This window comes from Danio rerio, chromosome 2 (genome assembly GCF_049306965.1).
Source record: "Danio rerio strain Tuebingen ecotype United States chromosome 2, GRCz12tu, whole genome shotgun sequence".
Lineage (NCBI taxonomy): Eukaryota > Metazoa > Chordata > Actinopteri > Cypriniformes > Danionidae > Danio > Danio rerio.
The window spans coordinates 53,273,359-53,290,866 of NC_133177.1; the positions used below are offsets into that span (position 1 = coordinate 53,273,359).

General features: G+C 36.5%; 1 protein-coding gene across 5 annotated transcripts in view; it reads right to left on the bottom strand.

The window, feature by feature from the left end:
• hecw1b (HECT, C2 and WW domain containing E3 ubiquitin protein ligase 1b) overlaps positions 1–17,508 on the bottom strand; it is a 97,646-nt gene that overhangs the window by 24,634 nt on the left and 55,504 nt on the right. For 2 of the 5 annotated variants that reach the window (XM_021480876.2, XM_021480874.2), the window contains exons 12-22: positions 16,535–16,685; positions 14,256–14,368; positions 10,683–10,804; positions 9,414–9,599; positions 9,203–9,337; positions 7,133–7,238; positions 5,437–5,533; positions 5,258–5,341; positions 3,195–3,301; positions 928–987; positions 376–490 (exon numbers count right to left, since the gene is read on the bottom strand). In XM_021480876.2, coding sequence (XP_021336551.1) covers positions 376–490; positions 928–987; positions 3,195–3,301; positions 5,258–5,341; positions 5,437–5,533; positions 7,133–7,238; positions 9,203–9,337; positions 9,414–9,599; positions 10,683–10,804; positions 14,256–14,368; positions 16,535–16,685 — 1,276 coding nt within the window. Of the gene's footprint in view, positions 1–375; positions 491–927; positions 988–3,194; positions 3,302–5,257; positions 5,342–5,436; positions 5,534–7,132; positions 7,239–9,202; positions 9,338–9,413; positions 9,600–10,682; positions 10,805–14,202; positions 14,369–16,534; positions 16,686–17,508 lie in introns of all 5 variants that reach the window. The other 3 variants (XM_073919470.1, XM_009298865.4, NM_001145764.1) reach the window with 2 other exon arrangements.

Genomic DNA, 17,508 nt, shown 5'->3' on the forward strand with positions numbered 1-17,508 from the left:
TCACTTGCTACAGCAGGGGAGTTCTCTAGATCTACCTGAGCTCAAACTCCCTCCCGCCTTGCAACGGGAGGGAGCCCTGGGCTCGAGGATGTCATGAGCTCAGGGCTCTCTCCCGGGACAGCATGTCAAGCAAGCTTTTACAATTAATCATCAGCTAAGTGTGAACTCTTGAATTAAAATAGCTTATTCCTCTGGAATTTAACATTCTTAGAAACATTTAAAGTACACATGTTAGCAAAATGTATACTACTGTTCTAGTGGTTTTTAGATATTTTAATAAAAAAAAAATCCTTTAATTGATGATTGTGCCTTCAATTAATCATTAATTAATTGTTTGGATTTCTATTTTGCAAGTATAAGTCAGTGTTAACATACTTTATCTTCCCAGGCCCTTGCCCGTAGCCCTTTGCCTCAAGCTTCCTGTAGAAGTTGCGCAATTTGGCCTCAAAGTCTCTTCTGTACGGCGCTGGAGCCCGAGCCCTCTGGGTCCCTGAAGAGAAGAGAAATAACCATAAATCATCAACACGTGTGAAGTCCAGCATACTGCAAACACCAATCATCAGGGAATGACTGTTGAGGATCAGCTGACCATAAGAGCACTCCAAAGGGAAGTGAAGTTTGTTCTCCTTCAGAACAAACACGTGAATGGAGAGATGATCATTCTTCTCATTGTATAAAACAATAGGGATCTTTGATAATGCAGTTCTGTCTTTCATCAATTTAGGTTTCGTTTTTGATTGTGTCCAAACATGCACATTGGTTTTACAACATGAGAGGATACACTTCATGGACGTGTAAGGAAACGCTTTAGGCGGAGGTTTGAATGTTCACACACACACACAACAGGCTCGGGGTGTGTAAATGTCTGTCATGACACAGAAAGGGGCAGCTGGGTGGGACAGTTTTTGAGGTTTGAGAGCGGCTGACCTGGAGAGCTCTCACCAGACAGACAGCAGGCTGGAACGAGAGGAGTTCGCTCCAGAAAGCCTTTAGAGCAGATCAGAGTGTGTGTGAATGAACCATCACTGAACCTTGCTTTATGTCAGGTTCTTTACGTAAATAAAGCACTGAGACCAGTTTAAGTATAATGCACATCCAGAAGGTTTTTACATTGTTAACTGTTAATTACACAGTATTTAACTGTAATATGAACTGTATTTTACTGGAGGACAGTTATGCGGTGTTACTTTATTTTAAAGTCACATTGTGAAACTTACTGTACCATTACAGTAAAGACACACATACATTACTGTAAATGAATATACAGCAAGATAAATGGTGCTGTAAATGTAAATACAGTGTTTTTGCTGTAATTGATGTACAGTAAGTTACTGTAGATCAGGGGTGTCAAAGTCAATTCCTGGAGGGTTGGAGCCCTGCAGAGTTTAGTTCCAACCCTGCTTCAACACACCTATCTGTAGGTATCAAACAAGCCTGAAGGACTCAATTAGTTCAATCAGGTGTGTTTAATTAGGGTTGATACTAAACTGTGCAGAGCTGCGGCCCTCCAGGAACTGGCTTTGACACTTGTGCTGTAGATTCTACAGGAAATGGCTAACAGTGGACTTGCTTTTGGACTTACAAGCTAGTTGTAAAATTCCAAGACAATCTTCCACGATTAAATAATTAGACATTACTTTATATTAGTTTACTTTGCATTTATAGCATCAACATTTGCTAATCTAGACTCAAATCTACAAGATCCAATGTGATTTTGTGCTGGAATCTTGGCTGCTTTAGGGCTTTCATTGATTAACAAAGTATAACATCAAAACCACCAGTAGATGGCAGTATCTCCCAGTCTAAATGAGTGATTCTTCATTCAAATGATTCGTTCAAAATGGCCGATTCATTCAAAAACAAAATCAGTTCCTCTTTCTAAGGCTCTGTCCACACATACACAGGTATTTTTACAAATGGATTAATAGTTTTCCCCACTTTTTAAATTTATTTCCATTCACATGAAAACACATAAGAGCTGAACCAACAGGCGGCAATAAAAGCCTTTTTTTGCTGGGTTCATTTCAAACGGGGTATGAAGTATTTTCATCAATGCAAACATGAGAACAGAGCTGGATTACTGTCCTGCTGTGTGACAGAATACGCAATGTGTTTGCTGTGAATGTTTTGTATTTGCCTAATTCATGTCTTACGAGTTTGGTGTGAACCATGGCTTAATTTGTGCCGAAACACGCCAGATCCAAGTCCGGCATCTCTGAAATCTCATCCAGCACCTCATTTTACTGCAGTTTGCTGTTCACTTTCACTTTCTTCCGCGACTCCCAAACCCTCTTCACTTTCGTCTGCGACAACCCCTCGTTCTTCCCTTTCACCCGCGACACTTCTCTACCATCCAACGACAACCCCAAAACACCTCTCCATCCTCGGGTAACATGCCGGATGCATTACCCTGATCTGTTCCGGAACCTCGCAATTCACAAATTAAGCAGTGGTGTGAATGCAGGGATTTTGGCCAATCAGAAAGGAGAAAGCAGCATGCACACTGACATCATGAGACAAGAACTGCACCCAGAGTTTCTGAAAGTTTTCACCTTGGCTGGAGTTTTCAGAAAGTTTCAGTCACCTGATACTCGGCTTTTGTATGGACAAACTGCGAAACCACATAGAAGAAAAGTAGGCTTTTGAAAATACCCATGTTTGTGTGGACAGGGCCTGACAAGATAATCAACAAAACACTGCAGTGTTGTGCAGAGACGCACCAATGTTCTGCTCAAGTGTTTATATTCATTGAACAAAAAAACAGTTTGTAGAACTTTTGCACTTAAATGAATATCACATTTGTGTAAACAGCACTCTTCCTCGTGTGAAATTACTTTACTATGTTACACCATTTTAACAAAAAAGTCAGACGGATTTTTTTAACGGTAATTATAAGGTTGTTTTCACTGCATTCAAAAAGACGTGCTCACACAGTGCCTTCAGACTCTCAAGACATCTTTTTATTTGTTTGTTATTTTGCAAAGACTGATATAATTGATATTGTAAGCTCACACATTGTAGATCATAAATATTACATACACACCAGTTCCCATTACGTTCTGCATGCTGGTGACTTTGATTTAGAATGTTTACACCACATGCAAATAAGACATGAACTTGAAATTATCACATAACGTTGTCTTGAATAAAACATAAATAAAAGAGTGTCCGATTAAAGCTCTTGGTCGACTCACCTGGAGAGTTCTGGGGAGAAGAACCAGGAGAGCAGCGAGGTGAAAAGTTGAACCCGGGGTGAAATGATGCGAGAGGAACGTAAGACATGATGTCCTCCTCAAACAAACTGAAAAACAAATCAAAACACATTCAGGGAAAAAAAAACATGTAACTAATTGTTTTTAGTCACATGACCTGTGCAAATACCTGGCGGCGAAAAAAACAAACAATGAGCCAAAATGGCAGCTACACTGGGATTTCCATAGAAATGCAGCACAAACCGGTCATATTTCCATCTGTTTCAAGATATGGATTTGGATCACAAATCAACAGAACAATGTAAATTGTGAGCACTTGCGATCCATATACTGCACCAGCAGCCATTAGATATCCCTCAGCAGTTTAATCATTAGTGATGCCGTTATAGCACATAAGTGTAGTGTCGGTTTTATTTACTAATATTTGCTATTAATATTATCTATTAGTTAATTTCTGCTATTTATACTTTTAAATTTTGCATTTTAATTTAAACTTTAGTTTATAGGTGGGCATAAATTAATTTTTAAATCTAGATTAATCTCACTGTAATCTTGGAATTAATCTAGATTAAAATGGCTCATTTGAATTCTGCCGAATAGAATATGAATTCAGAATATGTGTGCTAGCCGAATAATGACTAAAAGTAAGTCTTTAAGAACGGGTTTCCCAAGCCAGGTGGCGCATTAGACCAGGGGTTCATCTCCTGTTTTCAAAATGCATCACAAACTGCTTGAGAAACTGTTCTACTATGATAATTGGGGATGAAAATAAATGATGTTCAATAAGATGTACTTGTGTTTACTAACTGCCTTTTCAGTTAATGATTGAATTAAAACATGAATTTTGAACTGTTGGCCTACATAAGCTCCAAACAGCAATTTTTGATCACCTTAATCCGACTAAAGTCATAACTGAACTAAAAATAGAAATGAAATTAAGACATGTGGAGTATGCAGATATTAGTGGCATTATTGAAGTAAACACCGCAGTCAAACTATTACCGTCATGTAGGACTTTTTACCATATTTTCCCACAAGATCCACACACGCAGCTGTCAGTAAAGAACTGCACACGCACACACATAAACATTGCGAAATGTGGAAGTTTTTTCTTTCCATTTAGCGTGCGTTAATAAATTTCATAACACTCTCACCAGTCCTTACTCCTTATTTGCGTCTAATACCCCAGTTTGTCACGGGGGCATGAATGAAATGTTCATGAGTTAAAGTGAAACTTCAGTTAAAGTCACCCAAAATTACAGGAAACTCTAACATGAAAGCACTTCACGTAAACACCTTAATTAAATTATTGTCTATTAAGACAAATAACTAGATTACAGATGTACATGTAAGCGTAGTCAGTAGTGTGTTAGAACAAAGTGAACGATCCAGAAGGGCATGCTGCTGACTTGGGCACTTTTTTAGTCATACGGCTCACCGGGCAGGTATACATCTGCGCTAAAATATCAAAGTGAAAGTCATCATAGCTTGATAGAATAGACTCAGCTCCCAACCCAACTTTGAGAATAGATTAACATCGATATTTTTTTTTTATCGCGCGATAAAAGTCTCGCGTTAACGCCAATAACGGCCCACCACTACTTTAATTGCATTTGACCTGCAAATAAGGTATAGAAACTGTATAAAAAGCACACATAAATGCACTGACAGTTATAGGTAGCATAGATTGTTATAGGTCAGTGATGCTAACATGCAGTACAAATCCATAAATTTCTCCTTTCTGGTTGTTCTTTTTCTGAAGGAAGTCTGCCAAAGCACAGCTCAGTTGTGTCTCCTTGTCGGATAGTAATGCTATATCTTATTGGACAACAATTATCAATTTTTTGGGCAAAAAAAAGATAAATTACTCAGCCTGTGACTTGGCAGTCAACTTGAAATAGTAATGTTTTGCCCGCCAGGGAGGAGTATTCCCCCAATGGTGTGACGACATGTGAAAACGATCAATAGAATATACTTTTCCCCTTCTCACCAATGCAATTTTAATACAGTGTGGTTTGTTTTTCGAGTAAATCTGGATGTTTTACCTTAACAGCATGACCAGGTCAGCATCACATGACAGCTTCTCCAGTCTCTGTGTGCCTTCGGTTCGGATGTGATGCACTTTATCCCTTAAGAAATAAACAGTGCCGAAAAATCTCAGACTTGTTTGAAGGTGCCAATGATGTATTTGATAATCGTAACAGATGAATTCGTATGGTCATACTTGAGTGAGTGATTCCTGGCAAAGCTGGGCTGACGCTCCTGTAGCACCTCGAAGATGTTTGGTTGCCGTAAAAATGCTACAATTTTATCATTGTACGCTGGAACGAAGAAAACACTCATATTAAATCAACAATCATCTGAAATCCATGAGCTTCTTTTGATGGTTATTCAGGAAATTGACAACAGCATGAATATTATGTTTTTTTAACAATTAATCAAAAAATGACAACAACATTTCAATTGTAATCCTAAAGAATAATTCAACACTTTTCAGCTGTCTCATGACTTTAGATTTTTGTATAAAGTCTGTTTAATCTTCAAAACAACAATAGATCAGCAAAGTCCTGTTTTAAACAATGTTTCTGTCAATTATTTATCACTAAAGTGACTAAATGTTTTAATAAAATGATGTTTGGTAAATATTGATATCTGTAACCTTGCATTCATGTATTAGTACTTTTATGTTAAATAATCAATGAAATATTGCATTCCAAGATTTATTGAAAACACAGATTATTAACAAGTATTTTTTTACTGTATTATACATGAAATATTTGAATTAAACCTTTAAAAGAGCAAATTAAGCATTGTTAAAAAGTGAATATTAGATACTGTATATACTACTATTAAATGTTTTAAAAGTTTTTTATGCTTATCAATTTGACCAAAAATAGTAAATACTGATATAAAAAATAAAGAGTTTTGGAAAAATATATATCTTAAAATTAATTATTTCATAATAATCAAAAATGTTTTTTATATCAATATTTACTATTTTTGTCATAATGATAAGCATAAAAATATTAAGCAAAATATGTAATATTGTTCCAAAACACTTTTTATATCAATATTTACTATTGTTGTCATTATGATAAGCATAATAGTATTAAATTAAAATATGTAATATTGTTCCAAAACACTTTTTATATCAATATTTCAATCATTATACTAGTTTTTGTCATATTGATAAGCATAAAATATTAAGCAAAATAAGTAATATTGCTCCAAAACACTTTTTAATATCAATATTTACTATTTTTGTCAAATTGATGAGCATAAAAATATTAAGCAAAATATGTAATATTGTTCCCAAACACTTTTTATATCAATATTTACTATTTTTTGTCATATTGATAAGCATAAAAATATTAAGCAAAATATGTAGTATTGCTCCAAAGCACTTTTTTATATTAATATTTACTGTTTTTGCCAAATTTACAAGCATAAAATATTAATTTATAATGTTCTATTAATCCAAAACTATTTTTATATCAATATTTACAATTATTGGTCAAATTGATGAGCATAACACGTTTAATCAAAATATGTTATATTGATCCAAAACACTTTTTATATCAATATTTATATTTTTAGTCAAATTGACGAGCAAAAAATATATTAATCAAATATGCTAAATCATTCCAAAACACTTTTTTACAGCAATATTTACCATTTTTGACAAATTTCCAAGCATAAAATATTCATCAAAATATGTTGTATTGTTCCAAAACATAAAAAAACTTTAAAATCATTTAATAGTAATATATACAGCATATTGTGTTTTATCCACTTTTTCCTTAAAAAACTTCCTGAATAAAACAATTTCTGAACAAATGCACAGCATAAACATGTTAGCTCTATTGCCCAGCTCTAAGTGCAGTCATACCAGTGAACTGTTGATTAAATGTGGTTTATACCTAATGGCACAGGCTCCTGCTGGCTTTGGTTTCGTATGGCTGCTACCAGGCTGTTTCCAGGCCTGGCTAACAAAGACACCCCTCGGGTGCGCGACACCTCAGATGCCTGAACACAAATAAATACACCAACATTGATATAATTGCAACTGACATTTATGTGCTGTTTATGTGTTGCTTGAATTTCATTCTCACTTGTTTTCATTCACTCCTTTAAGTGGACTATATTAGTCAACCCAGGCACATTATTGATTCGTACCCCTGCATACATGTCAGGACAGTGTGTAACACATCCCAGGGGCTCCGTTTTTTTGCATTTTATTTTTTCGCGAATCCATCAGAGGCCGCTGTGCACCTTTTTTGAGATCTCAAATTTCTCTTGTGAGTGCCATTCACACCTGCTCTTCTCACGTGAATCCACAAGAGGCCGCTGTCGACTGACTGACTGACTCATCGACTGACTGACCCCCCCCCCTTCTTCCCTAACCCAACCCATAGTATTTTCAAAAGCAGACCAGAAAAAAAAGCCCAAGCGGCCGCCTGATTTTTACCACGTTTTCAGATTTTACCACATTCTCACCCTGTTAATACTTGTTTATTTTATTATTTGCCTTTTGTTTTACCTGCTTTCTGGAATTGTTCTTCGCTGGACTTGAACCCAATCATCATGGTAAACTTCGTTCTACGTCTCAAGTTTGCCAACGTACGCAGCAAGCAACATAGCTAACTGTTAACAGCGGAAAAGCCATTCATACAAAAGGTAAGCAGTCAGCTAGTAACGCGAAAAGAAACGAAGCTGTGAGCGGCGTCATACCACTGTTACAATCCTGTTTGTCTTGTCTCATCTATTTTTTTTTTTTTTTTTTGTTTGTTTTGCTTAGAACACATCTAATTGGCCACTTCCAGCTTGCTTGTTGCGCCTGATTGGCCTACAGTGTTTTAAAAAGCCATGACACTACTTCCTTGGCAGCCATCTTGTTTTTGGTCACTTGCTTTGTGTTTGTTGAAACGTTTGTATGTGGTATAGTGCAGAGTTTTTGGATGTGTTAAGACTGGGAATATTGAGATTTGTGAGTACTATTTGTTTTAGTGTTTGCTTTGTTTATGATACTTTGTTCCGCTGGCTTGTTTGACCTTTGTTGCCTGCTGACATTGATTTTGGATTGTCCTTCAAATATGGTTGCCTGTTTTTGTAAATAGTTTGTAAATAGTGTATATATATTGGGATAGTAAGGAGTTTGACGCCATTTTCTTTGTAAAACCTCTGTTTTTGTGTTAGATAGTTAGGGTAGTGAATTGTACTTTCTTTTATTTTTGATCAGGTAAGTTAGAGATTTAACATGAAGGAATTTTTGTTTGTTTTTTTGGCCTTGTCAGCTCCAGAATTCAAACCCCAATAAATCTTTGACTTCATTTTTGTTGTCTTGTCTTTCATGTTGTGCACCATCCCTAGACGGTGCATAACAACACACCGCAGCATTCGTATTAAAGACGAAATGGAGCCATATGTACCTCTGGCTACATAATTCATGTTTTCCAGAAATGTATACAGGGTGCAATTTCACAATGAGCCTGTGTTGATATTAGTGGTCCAAGTAAGGAATCGCGAATGAGGATATGGTGGTCAATTTTGGATAAAGCATTTTATTTATAATGCAACACTATGGGATTTCCTGAATTTTTTCATCATGGGTGTTTGGAGTTTCCGTGAGAGAGAGCACCTTTTGGAGGATATGTACTATGCATTGCAGAGAATATATTAATTCTGAGAAAACAGCATTTAAGATTATGATTGGAATCTAAGTGTGATAAAAGAAACATTTTAAAGTGTAGTTCAGATGTTTTATTTACATTAGACTGAAAAAAACTACATTTTGTTTATTTTTAATATAAAGTAAATTATTTATGTGTAATATTTAGTTCATTTTTTCAAAGCACAAAAAAACGGTCATTGATTTTGGCGCATTGAGTGCTCAAAGTCATTCGTTGAGTTCTTTAAGTGGACTATATAAGTGGACTAAGTAGGGAATAGTGAATGAGGGTGATTTTGGATACAGCACAAGTATGTCTGACCTCTCCTGCGCTGTAGCTGCGTAATCTCTGCAGGTGCTGGCGGTGCGTCAGGTGGTTTGGTAATCTGCCGTTTTGCAAGGGGATTCTGGGATCGATGAAGGTTGTGGCACGACTGTTGTGGTCTACAAAAAATGACTGCAAAGGAAAGTGGACGTGAAATAATGGTTGAACTGATAGGAGCTCCCGTAATGAAGTGTGTCCTGTAGTCTACCTTCCCCTGCGGGTCAGTTTTGATCTCCCAGCCGCGCGGCAGCTCCAGCTGAGCGTCTGCAAACCTGTTCAGAAACGTCACCAGGTCACGATTGTGCTGGTAGCGCTCAAAATTTCGAGCATCTCGTCGAATTTTCAGGACCATGTGTTTCAGACACGAGCTGTTGGTGAACATTCGATATGCACCCTGGGGGGAAAAAAGAATATTTAAAAAAAAAAACAACTAAATAACATTAAATACTAAATAAAATAACAACTTAAACTAAAAGGGTTCGTTTTTTTGTAAACTGAGATGTAACCATCATATGAAAGCACAAGTAAATAAGCTTTCCATTGATGTATGGTTTGTTAGGATGGGAAACTACATACAACTAACCAAGATACAACTATTTGAAAATCTGCAATCTGAGATAGAAAAAATAATCATTTTGAAATGTGTCAGTCTAAATGAAGTGCTTAGCAATACATATTATTAATCAAAAATTAAATGTTAATATATTTGCAGTAGGAAATTTACAAATTGTCTTCATGAAACATTATATTTAATATTCAAATTCTTTTTGGAATAAATTAAAAATCAATAACTTTGACCTACAGTATATAAAGTGTTTCAGGCTTCTGCCTACAAGTATATCTGTGTACCATAAGACTTCATATGTGGTCACAAATTAATAGAGACTTTAAAAAATAACTGAACACATCAAATTAAAACATTATGTTAAGTTACAAATTAAAATGAAATAAAATAAAATACAAACAAACAAATACAACTACTAATAAAACTAGGGTAGCGAATCATTTTGATCCGCTTATTTGTTGCTAAAATATGTTTTTCTTAGATTTTAAAGAATATTTTTATGGAAACCATGATTTATTTTAGCAGGATTCTTTGTTGAACAGTAAGCTTCAATGTGTACTTGTAGGTAACCAGTCTATGAAAGAAATGAAAGGATTAGTTCACACAGAAATGAAGATTCTGTTAATAACTACTCACTCTCATGTTGTCCCAATCCCCTGAGACCTTCATTCTTCTTCACAACACAAATGAAGATATTTTAGAAGAATTCCAAGAGCTCTCTCATCTCAACATTGCTGTCTATGGAGGACGAGAGAGCACCAGGATTTTATCTAAATTAACTTGTGTTTCGAAGATGAACAAAGGTCTTGGGGGATTGAAACAACATGAGAGAGCGTAATTAATCACAGAATTATAATTTCTATGTGAACTAACACTTTCATAACATATAATATTCAGTGTGGTGAAACTCACATAATTAGCGTGGAGAACAGTGAAGAACTCTGGGTGAGTGATGAATTTGACCGCTGGACTCTGTAACAGTAACGTAATCTTCTGACAGTGGCCTGGAGAACATGAGGTGTCTCTCCTCAACTCTTAAAAGACAAAAAGAACATAAAAAAGGCACAGAATAAAAAATCCAGCCTATAGGCTCTTGTTAACACTTCTAAACAGCCAAACCTGCAACATTTACAATATTCACAGTTCCATCTTAACATCTTTCAGCATCTAGTGTCCTCTGTAGTACAAACAAATGTGTTTTCCACACCAGAAACACCAAACCAGATTTCAAAAGGTTAAAATCTAAAGTTACTGACTTTATCATTGCTCATTCTTCCTCAAAGAAAGTTATAAAATAGGTTTATATACGTGAAGTAATTATTTAAAAATTGTATTTGGCAGCCATAAGATTCTGTCGGTAACATGTTACTTGAAGGGGGGTTCATAAGACATCATAAGTCATCAAACCTTTATAATCATGACATGACATTTTTATAGATGCTTATGACAACTGTTATTAAGTGTCATTTGCTTAGTTGTGCCATTTTAAATGCACATATGACAATATTTGTTATGACAACTTGATATAAACAAATACATCATCTTTTATCATAACTCAACATTACTAAGACAACATAACTTGTCATAAACCTGTCATAAACATGAATGTCACTGTCACAAGAAGGGACTGGCACCAGAGATGTAAGTATAACATGACAAGTTTAAACAGAACTCAATGTAGCTGAAGTGCAGGAAGAAGATGGATGACCAGATGGATCAGGGTGACCGGAGGATAATGCTGAGAAGCCAGGAACACAGATATACGGACATGGGGATCGACGACAACCAGGGGAGGGAACAGGAGAAACCGGACTAGGAACAAGAGATGCAGACACAGGAGATCACAGGGAACGATAGAGGTACGTAAACTTGGAAATAGCCTAAATAATACCGACTGTGAGGAGAGTGTGGTCCACCGTATTAGCAACGAGGCCGGTCAGTGAGTGAGGGCAGGTGAGGGTATTTATGGTGCTGGAGTGATGAATGGGAATGAGTTGCAGGTGAGGTGCTGATTAGTACTCAGGTGACAGTGATCAGGGTGCTTGAGAATGGGGAGAACCTGGTCTGGCTGTCAGTCGCGAGGCATAGGTCTACTAAAGGAGGTCGAGCCTTCTCATTTATGGCTCCTAAACTCTGGAATAGCCTTCCTGATAATGTCTGAGGCTCAGATACACTCTTGCAGTTCAAACTAGATTAAACACCTATCTTTTGAGTAAAGCATACACTCAGTGCATCACATAACAGTATGATCCACGCAGGTGAGTGGGTTTAACAAACCACCACACTCCTCCTGTCTTAATGCACCTGACATTTTGTTAGACACACTCAAATGCTGTATATGTTTGCTTCTATGTCTGTTTATATAACTACTATTTTCATTTATGGTACTTAATTTTTGCATTTCGTGTTTAAATACACTATAAACAGCAGTGATGACTGATTAATGACGAATTGTCATCTTTATATTTCCACTTGGGGATACTCATCCCAAGACCTCTAGATATTGTGCAGAGCCACTAATGCAATCAAAGACCTGTGAAGAAATGATGCCAAGGTCTCCATAATCCTAGACCAGGCCGTATCCTGAGGAGATGCTGCGGCTGTCATGGAGGAGCGATGACCATGAGACTGATTCCTGAAGGACAGCAGTGACAGACGAGTCTCTGCATTGATCCCGTAGGCCAGTCTGAACACCCGCCGGTGCCCTACTCACACCTGCAACTTCTCCACAATGGAAGTTCAGCGTTCTCCAGCCTCCGGTGTCTAGACTGCAGCTCTCCACAGGAAGTTTGGCCAGAGGAGAAATGGTCGTTCCCAACTGAGCCTGGTCTCTTCCGAGATCGTTTTTCCTTCACTTTTGTCAATTGGTGAAGTTTGTTCCTCGTCACTGTCGCCACTGGCTTGCTTGGATTTGGGACTCGTGGATTTGCTCTTCAGTGTTTGAACTTTCTGACACAGTTTTAATTTACTAGAGCTTCTATGTTAAGCTGCTTTGACACAATCTACATTGTAAACATGCTATAATAATAAATGTAAATTAAATTAATTATAATTGTGTCAAAGTTCATGGTCACATTTTCCAACCCAGGCTCATTCTGAAAATGTAGTCCAGCGGACGTTTCTGGAGACCGCGAAATACGTCCCGGGAGGTACGTATTTGTGCAGTTTTTGTTTTTGCGAATCTGCGAGAGGCCGCTGTGTGCGCTTTTTCGTATCTCGAACGTCTCTCGCGAGTGCCGTTTGCGCCCGCGCTGTTCTCGCGTCAACCCACCAGAGGCCACTGTCTGACTGACCGAATGATTGACCGGCCAATTGGCTGACCCACCCTCCTCCTTCCCTGGACCCAACCAGTTTTACCAATTGACCCGCCCGCCCGCTCACTTCCCTAAACCCGAGCAACAATTTAGAAAAGCCGTCTAGAAGAAGAAAAACCCTCGTCTGTTTTTTTTTTTAACCACGTTTTCGGATTTCACCACGTTCTCACCCTGTTATGAACTCGTTCGCTTTATTTTTTGGATTCTGTTTTTGTCTTACCTGGTTTCTGGAACTGCTCTTCCCCGGACTTGAACCCGGACGCCTTTGTCAACTCCTCCTCTCTGCATCTGAAGTCCGCCGACGCACACGATGAGCTGACCGGACAAACTGACTGCGGCGGGAAAGCCCTCCACACGGAGGTAAGCGGTCAGCCGGCAAGCGCGAAAGGAAACAGCGTCACACCGCCTTATAGCGTTCGCTTAAAAAAATGAAATGCAGCTATACGTACCTCGGGACATATTTTGCGGGCTCCAGAAACGTCCACGGGACAACGTTTTCAGAATGAGCTTGGGTAGACATTTTCAGTGGAATAAACTCTTCTTCAAATCTCTCATTAAAAGTGTCTTTACTATGTCAATGCATTTTTAAGAGCATCATTATTATTTAATGACATTTTAATGACAAATTCAGCTTGTAGCACTGTGGTTGAGGTCAAAACAATATATTAATGATGCTGTTATAAAATTCACGACACTTTTATAACGGCTTTATGACAGATTTATGACAACTTTTGTTGTCTGTAATGTCAAGCTGTCATGACAAATACAAAAACAGATTGTGATGTATTTGTTTATGTCAAGTTGTCATAACGAACTAAGTCATCTTTGCATTTATAATGTCCTATGTGAACACCCCTTCAAGTAAAGTGTTACTATACAGTCTGTATTTGTAATACACAATCGAGCAGCGTTGACATGTGGAATCTAGATTAGGAAATTAGGATAATTCTGCAAATGGGTTTAAACATTGTAAATGGTGTTTAATGGGGCTGAGAAAATCACTCTCTAATTGGTAGCTGGAAGCATATCAAAGGACCTAGATAAGAGCGTTATGCATTGAATAAAATGCGCACACAATAAACAAAAACAAACAGGCTGCGACTGCGAATGCTTTTCACCCTTTTAACTGAACAGGACGAACGATCATTATGTGTGATGTGTGTGAAGTCACCGTTTGTTTGCAGAGGTGAGTCTGTCTCAGTATTGGCTGTTCTGTCATTACGGGGGCTTCCTGATTCCTCTTCTCTCCTCTCGGTGGCCATCGTCCTCTGGATTGTCTGATACCTGATGAGGACACAGGTTTGGCTTTTATTAGACACTTATGTCAGTACAGCTTTTTGTCAGGACTCAATTGAAATATTTATACCCAACATACAAAACTTGGTAATTTGAAGAATGCTGATTAATGGCACACATTGACTTCCATGGTCAATTTTTCCTATTATTGAAATCGATCAACCAACATTCTTCAAAATATCTCGTAAAGATTTAAAACCACATGAGGGAGAATAAATTGAGTTTATTTTTGGGTGAACTATCCCTTTAAATCTTCATCGGATGAGTCTAAGGCCGCATTTACACTGCACTGTTTAAGTGACTCAATTCCGATTTTTTTCTCCCAGGTGGGACAGATCATATATAGCCCATGTACGCAGGAATAAAACACATGTGTTCCGATTTACTCAAATCAGATTCAGGGCTGTTCATATGTGGACATTTATCTGATACGAGTCGGATCTGTGTTCTCATGTCTGCAGTGTAAGCAGGTAGATCGGATTTTCACCTGTGAATGCGAGTCACGCGTCATTAAAACCGTAGCGAATGACGTCAAGTTTGACACTATCTTTTCAGAACAGACTTCAGCAGAGTCCCAAACCTTAAATCTCACACACGAGGACTTAAACAGCTTTTATATTGTCATATAGCACAGGTATTTCAGCATGTTAACAAGAGCGAGAGAGTGCAATGTCCGCCGCGTAACCAATATAAACTAATATAAAACTAGTGCATACATCACGTGCATAAATCATGCCATGGACATTACATTAAGATGCATAAAGGTTAAAAAAAGCTGATATATCAAAATAAGATGAACAAATGAGAACCTTTCTGTCATAAACTATAGTAAATCAGCTTGCCAAAAGCTGCGAACAGATTACATACATGAATATAGGAAAGAGCACTCTTTAATTATAAGCGGTCAGTCAGCGCCAGCTCTTTTTTATTCCTGGTCATTGCACCTTTGATGTGTGCTGTGTAAATGCAGACGATCGGATAAGAGTCACTTTTAAAAAATTATTTTAGCAGGTCATCAAAAACATTAGATACAGTCACAAAATCAGAATTGACCATCAAGATCTGCTGTGTAAATGCAGCCTTATTGAGCAGATCTGTATTCCAGGTTATTTTGTGAAAATATACAAAAAAAAAAAAAAAAAGAGCAAAAATTTGTTTGATCTACAGTAATAAACCCACAAAAAAGATCATTTGAAGAATGCTGATTGATAGCACCCATTGACTTTTTTCCTATTATTGAAGTTGATCAACCACCTGTCCCGGTCACACAAAACAGACAAGGATGGTTATCTTTTACGCGTATCTATTCAAAACAATTCAGATAATCCACTTTATTAACTCAATTTAAACTTTTGGGTGAACTTGAGTTCAATTCAGTTGATCTGTATTCCAGGTTATTTTGTAAAAGTGTGCAAATAATTATAAGAGCAACAACTTGTTGGATAATAATAATAATAATAATAATAATAATAATAATAACAATAATAATAACAATAATAATATCAATAATAATAACAATATCAATAATAATAATAATAATAATAATAATAATAATAATAATAATAATAATAATAACAATAATAATAACAATAATAATATCAATAATAATAATAACAATAATAATAACAATATCAATAATAATAATAATAATAATAACAATAATAATAATAACAATAATAATAATATCAATAATAATAATAATAATATCAATAATAATAATAAAATCAATAATAATAATAATAATAATAATAATAACAACAACAATAACAATAATAATAATTATATCAATAATAATAATAATAATGCATTTAATTTATGATGTGCTTTTCTCAAAGTCAAAGCAATAAAAGCTATACAATTACAAATAAAAATTACAAGCTTGCATAAAATTCCAGTAAGAAGCCTGTAGTAATACCGCAATAATAAAACAATAAATCTAAAGTAATTAAGCAACTGATCTACAGTAATAAACACACAAAAAAAAGATTATTTGAAGAATGCTGATAGATGGCACCCATAGTAAACTTTTCCTACTATTGAAGTCAAACAACCAGCATTCTTCAAAATATCTCATAATTGAGGTAAAAAAAAAAAAAAAAAAAAAAAGTATAGAATAACAAAAAAGAGCAATGGCTGATGCCCAGTGTTGTTTACCTCCTGTTGAGCTGCTCCATCTGTTGGACGGATCCAGACCTGCGTAGGCCGTCCGGCGTGGCTGCAGATGTGGGTCTTTGCCAAGTGGTGGTCCGGTTAATGTGATCCACATAAAACACACGACCGTGACTGTCGATCCGGGCCTCCCAGTCTGAACGAGCCAAACAAAACCAAAACATTTGACGCTCAAAATTAAGCTTAGCATTTAATATACACTGCGGGTCAAAAGAAGCCCACTATGCTCATCAATGCTGCATTTATTTAATCAGAAATGATTAATAAATATCATATAAATACATAAATATTTAGCAAAAACATTAATAATATCACTGATTCCAATCATTGATGATATCAAAAAGCGGTATTGAGTCTACATTTATCTAATTAGGTCATCATTTAATGCCTTTGTACATTTGTTTTTACTTCGAAAATCCCCTCAAATGTAGGAGGTTTGATATTTGAGTCATTTTGTGGGAACATTACACAAACACATACGTATGTACACACACACACACTCCAGCAGATAAAAGAAGTGGCAGACGGCTGTGGTGTACTTTAAAGTGGTTCCTGCTGAATTGCCGTTGTTATGACGGTAATCAGAGGTGAAATCTCGGTGTGTGGGTTAGTAAGAGCCAGGCTGCACTACTACTATCTGATGTGAAAGTTGATCTTGTGTCGATTGGTTGCAGTGTGATTATAGACTGCTTTGAAATGCAACAGGAAATATGTGAAGTACACCAGGTTAAACTGATACATTTAGTAGATGGGTTTACCATTTTGATCTGCAGTGTTTATTTTTCAATCACAACCCCATATGGGTCAATCTATAAACTGCTTTAAAGGTTTCTGAAATTTGGTCATGAATTATTAGATGACACTGGACCCTGTATAATACACTCGATTTTAATAGTTTATTCATTTATTTACCTTATTTATGAGAGTTCGCAACAGTGAAATAAACCACCAACTATTCC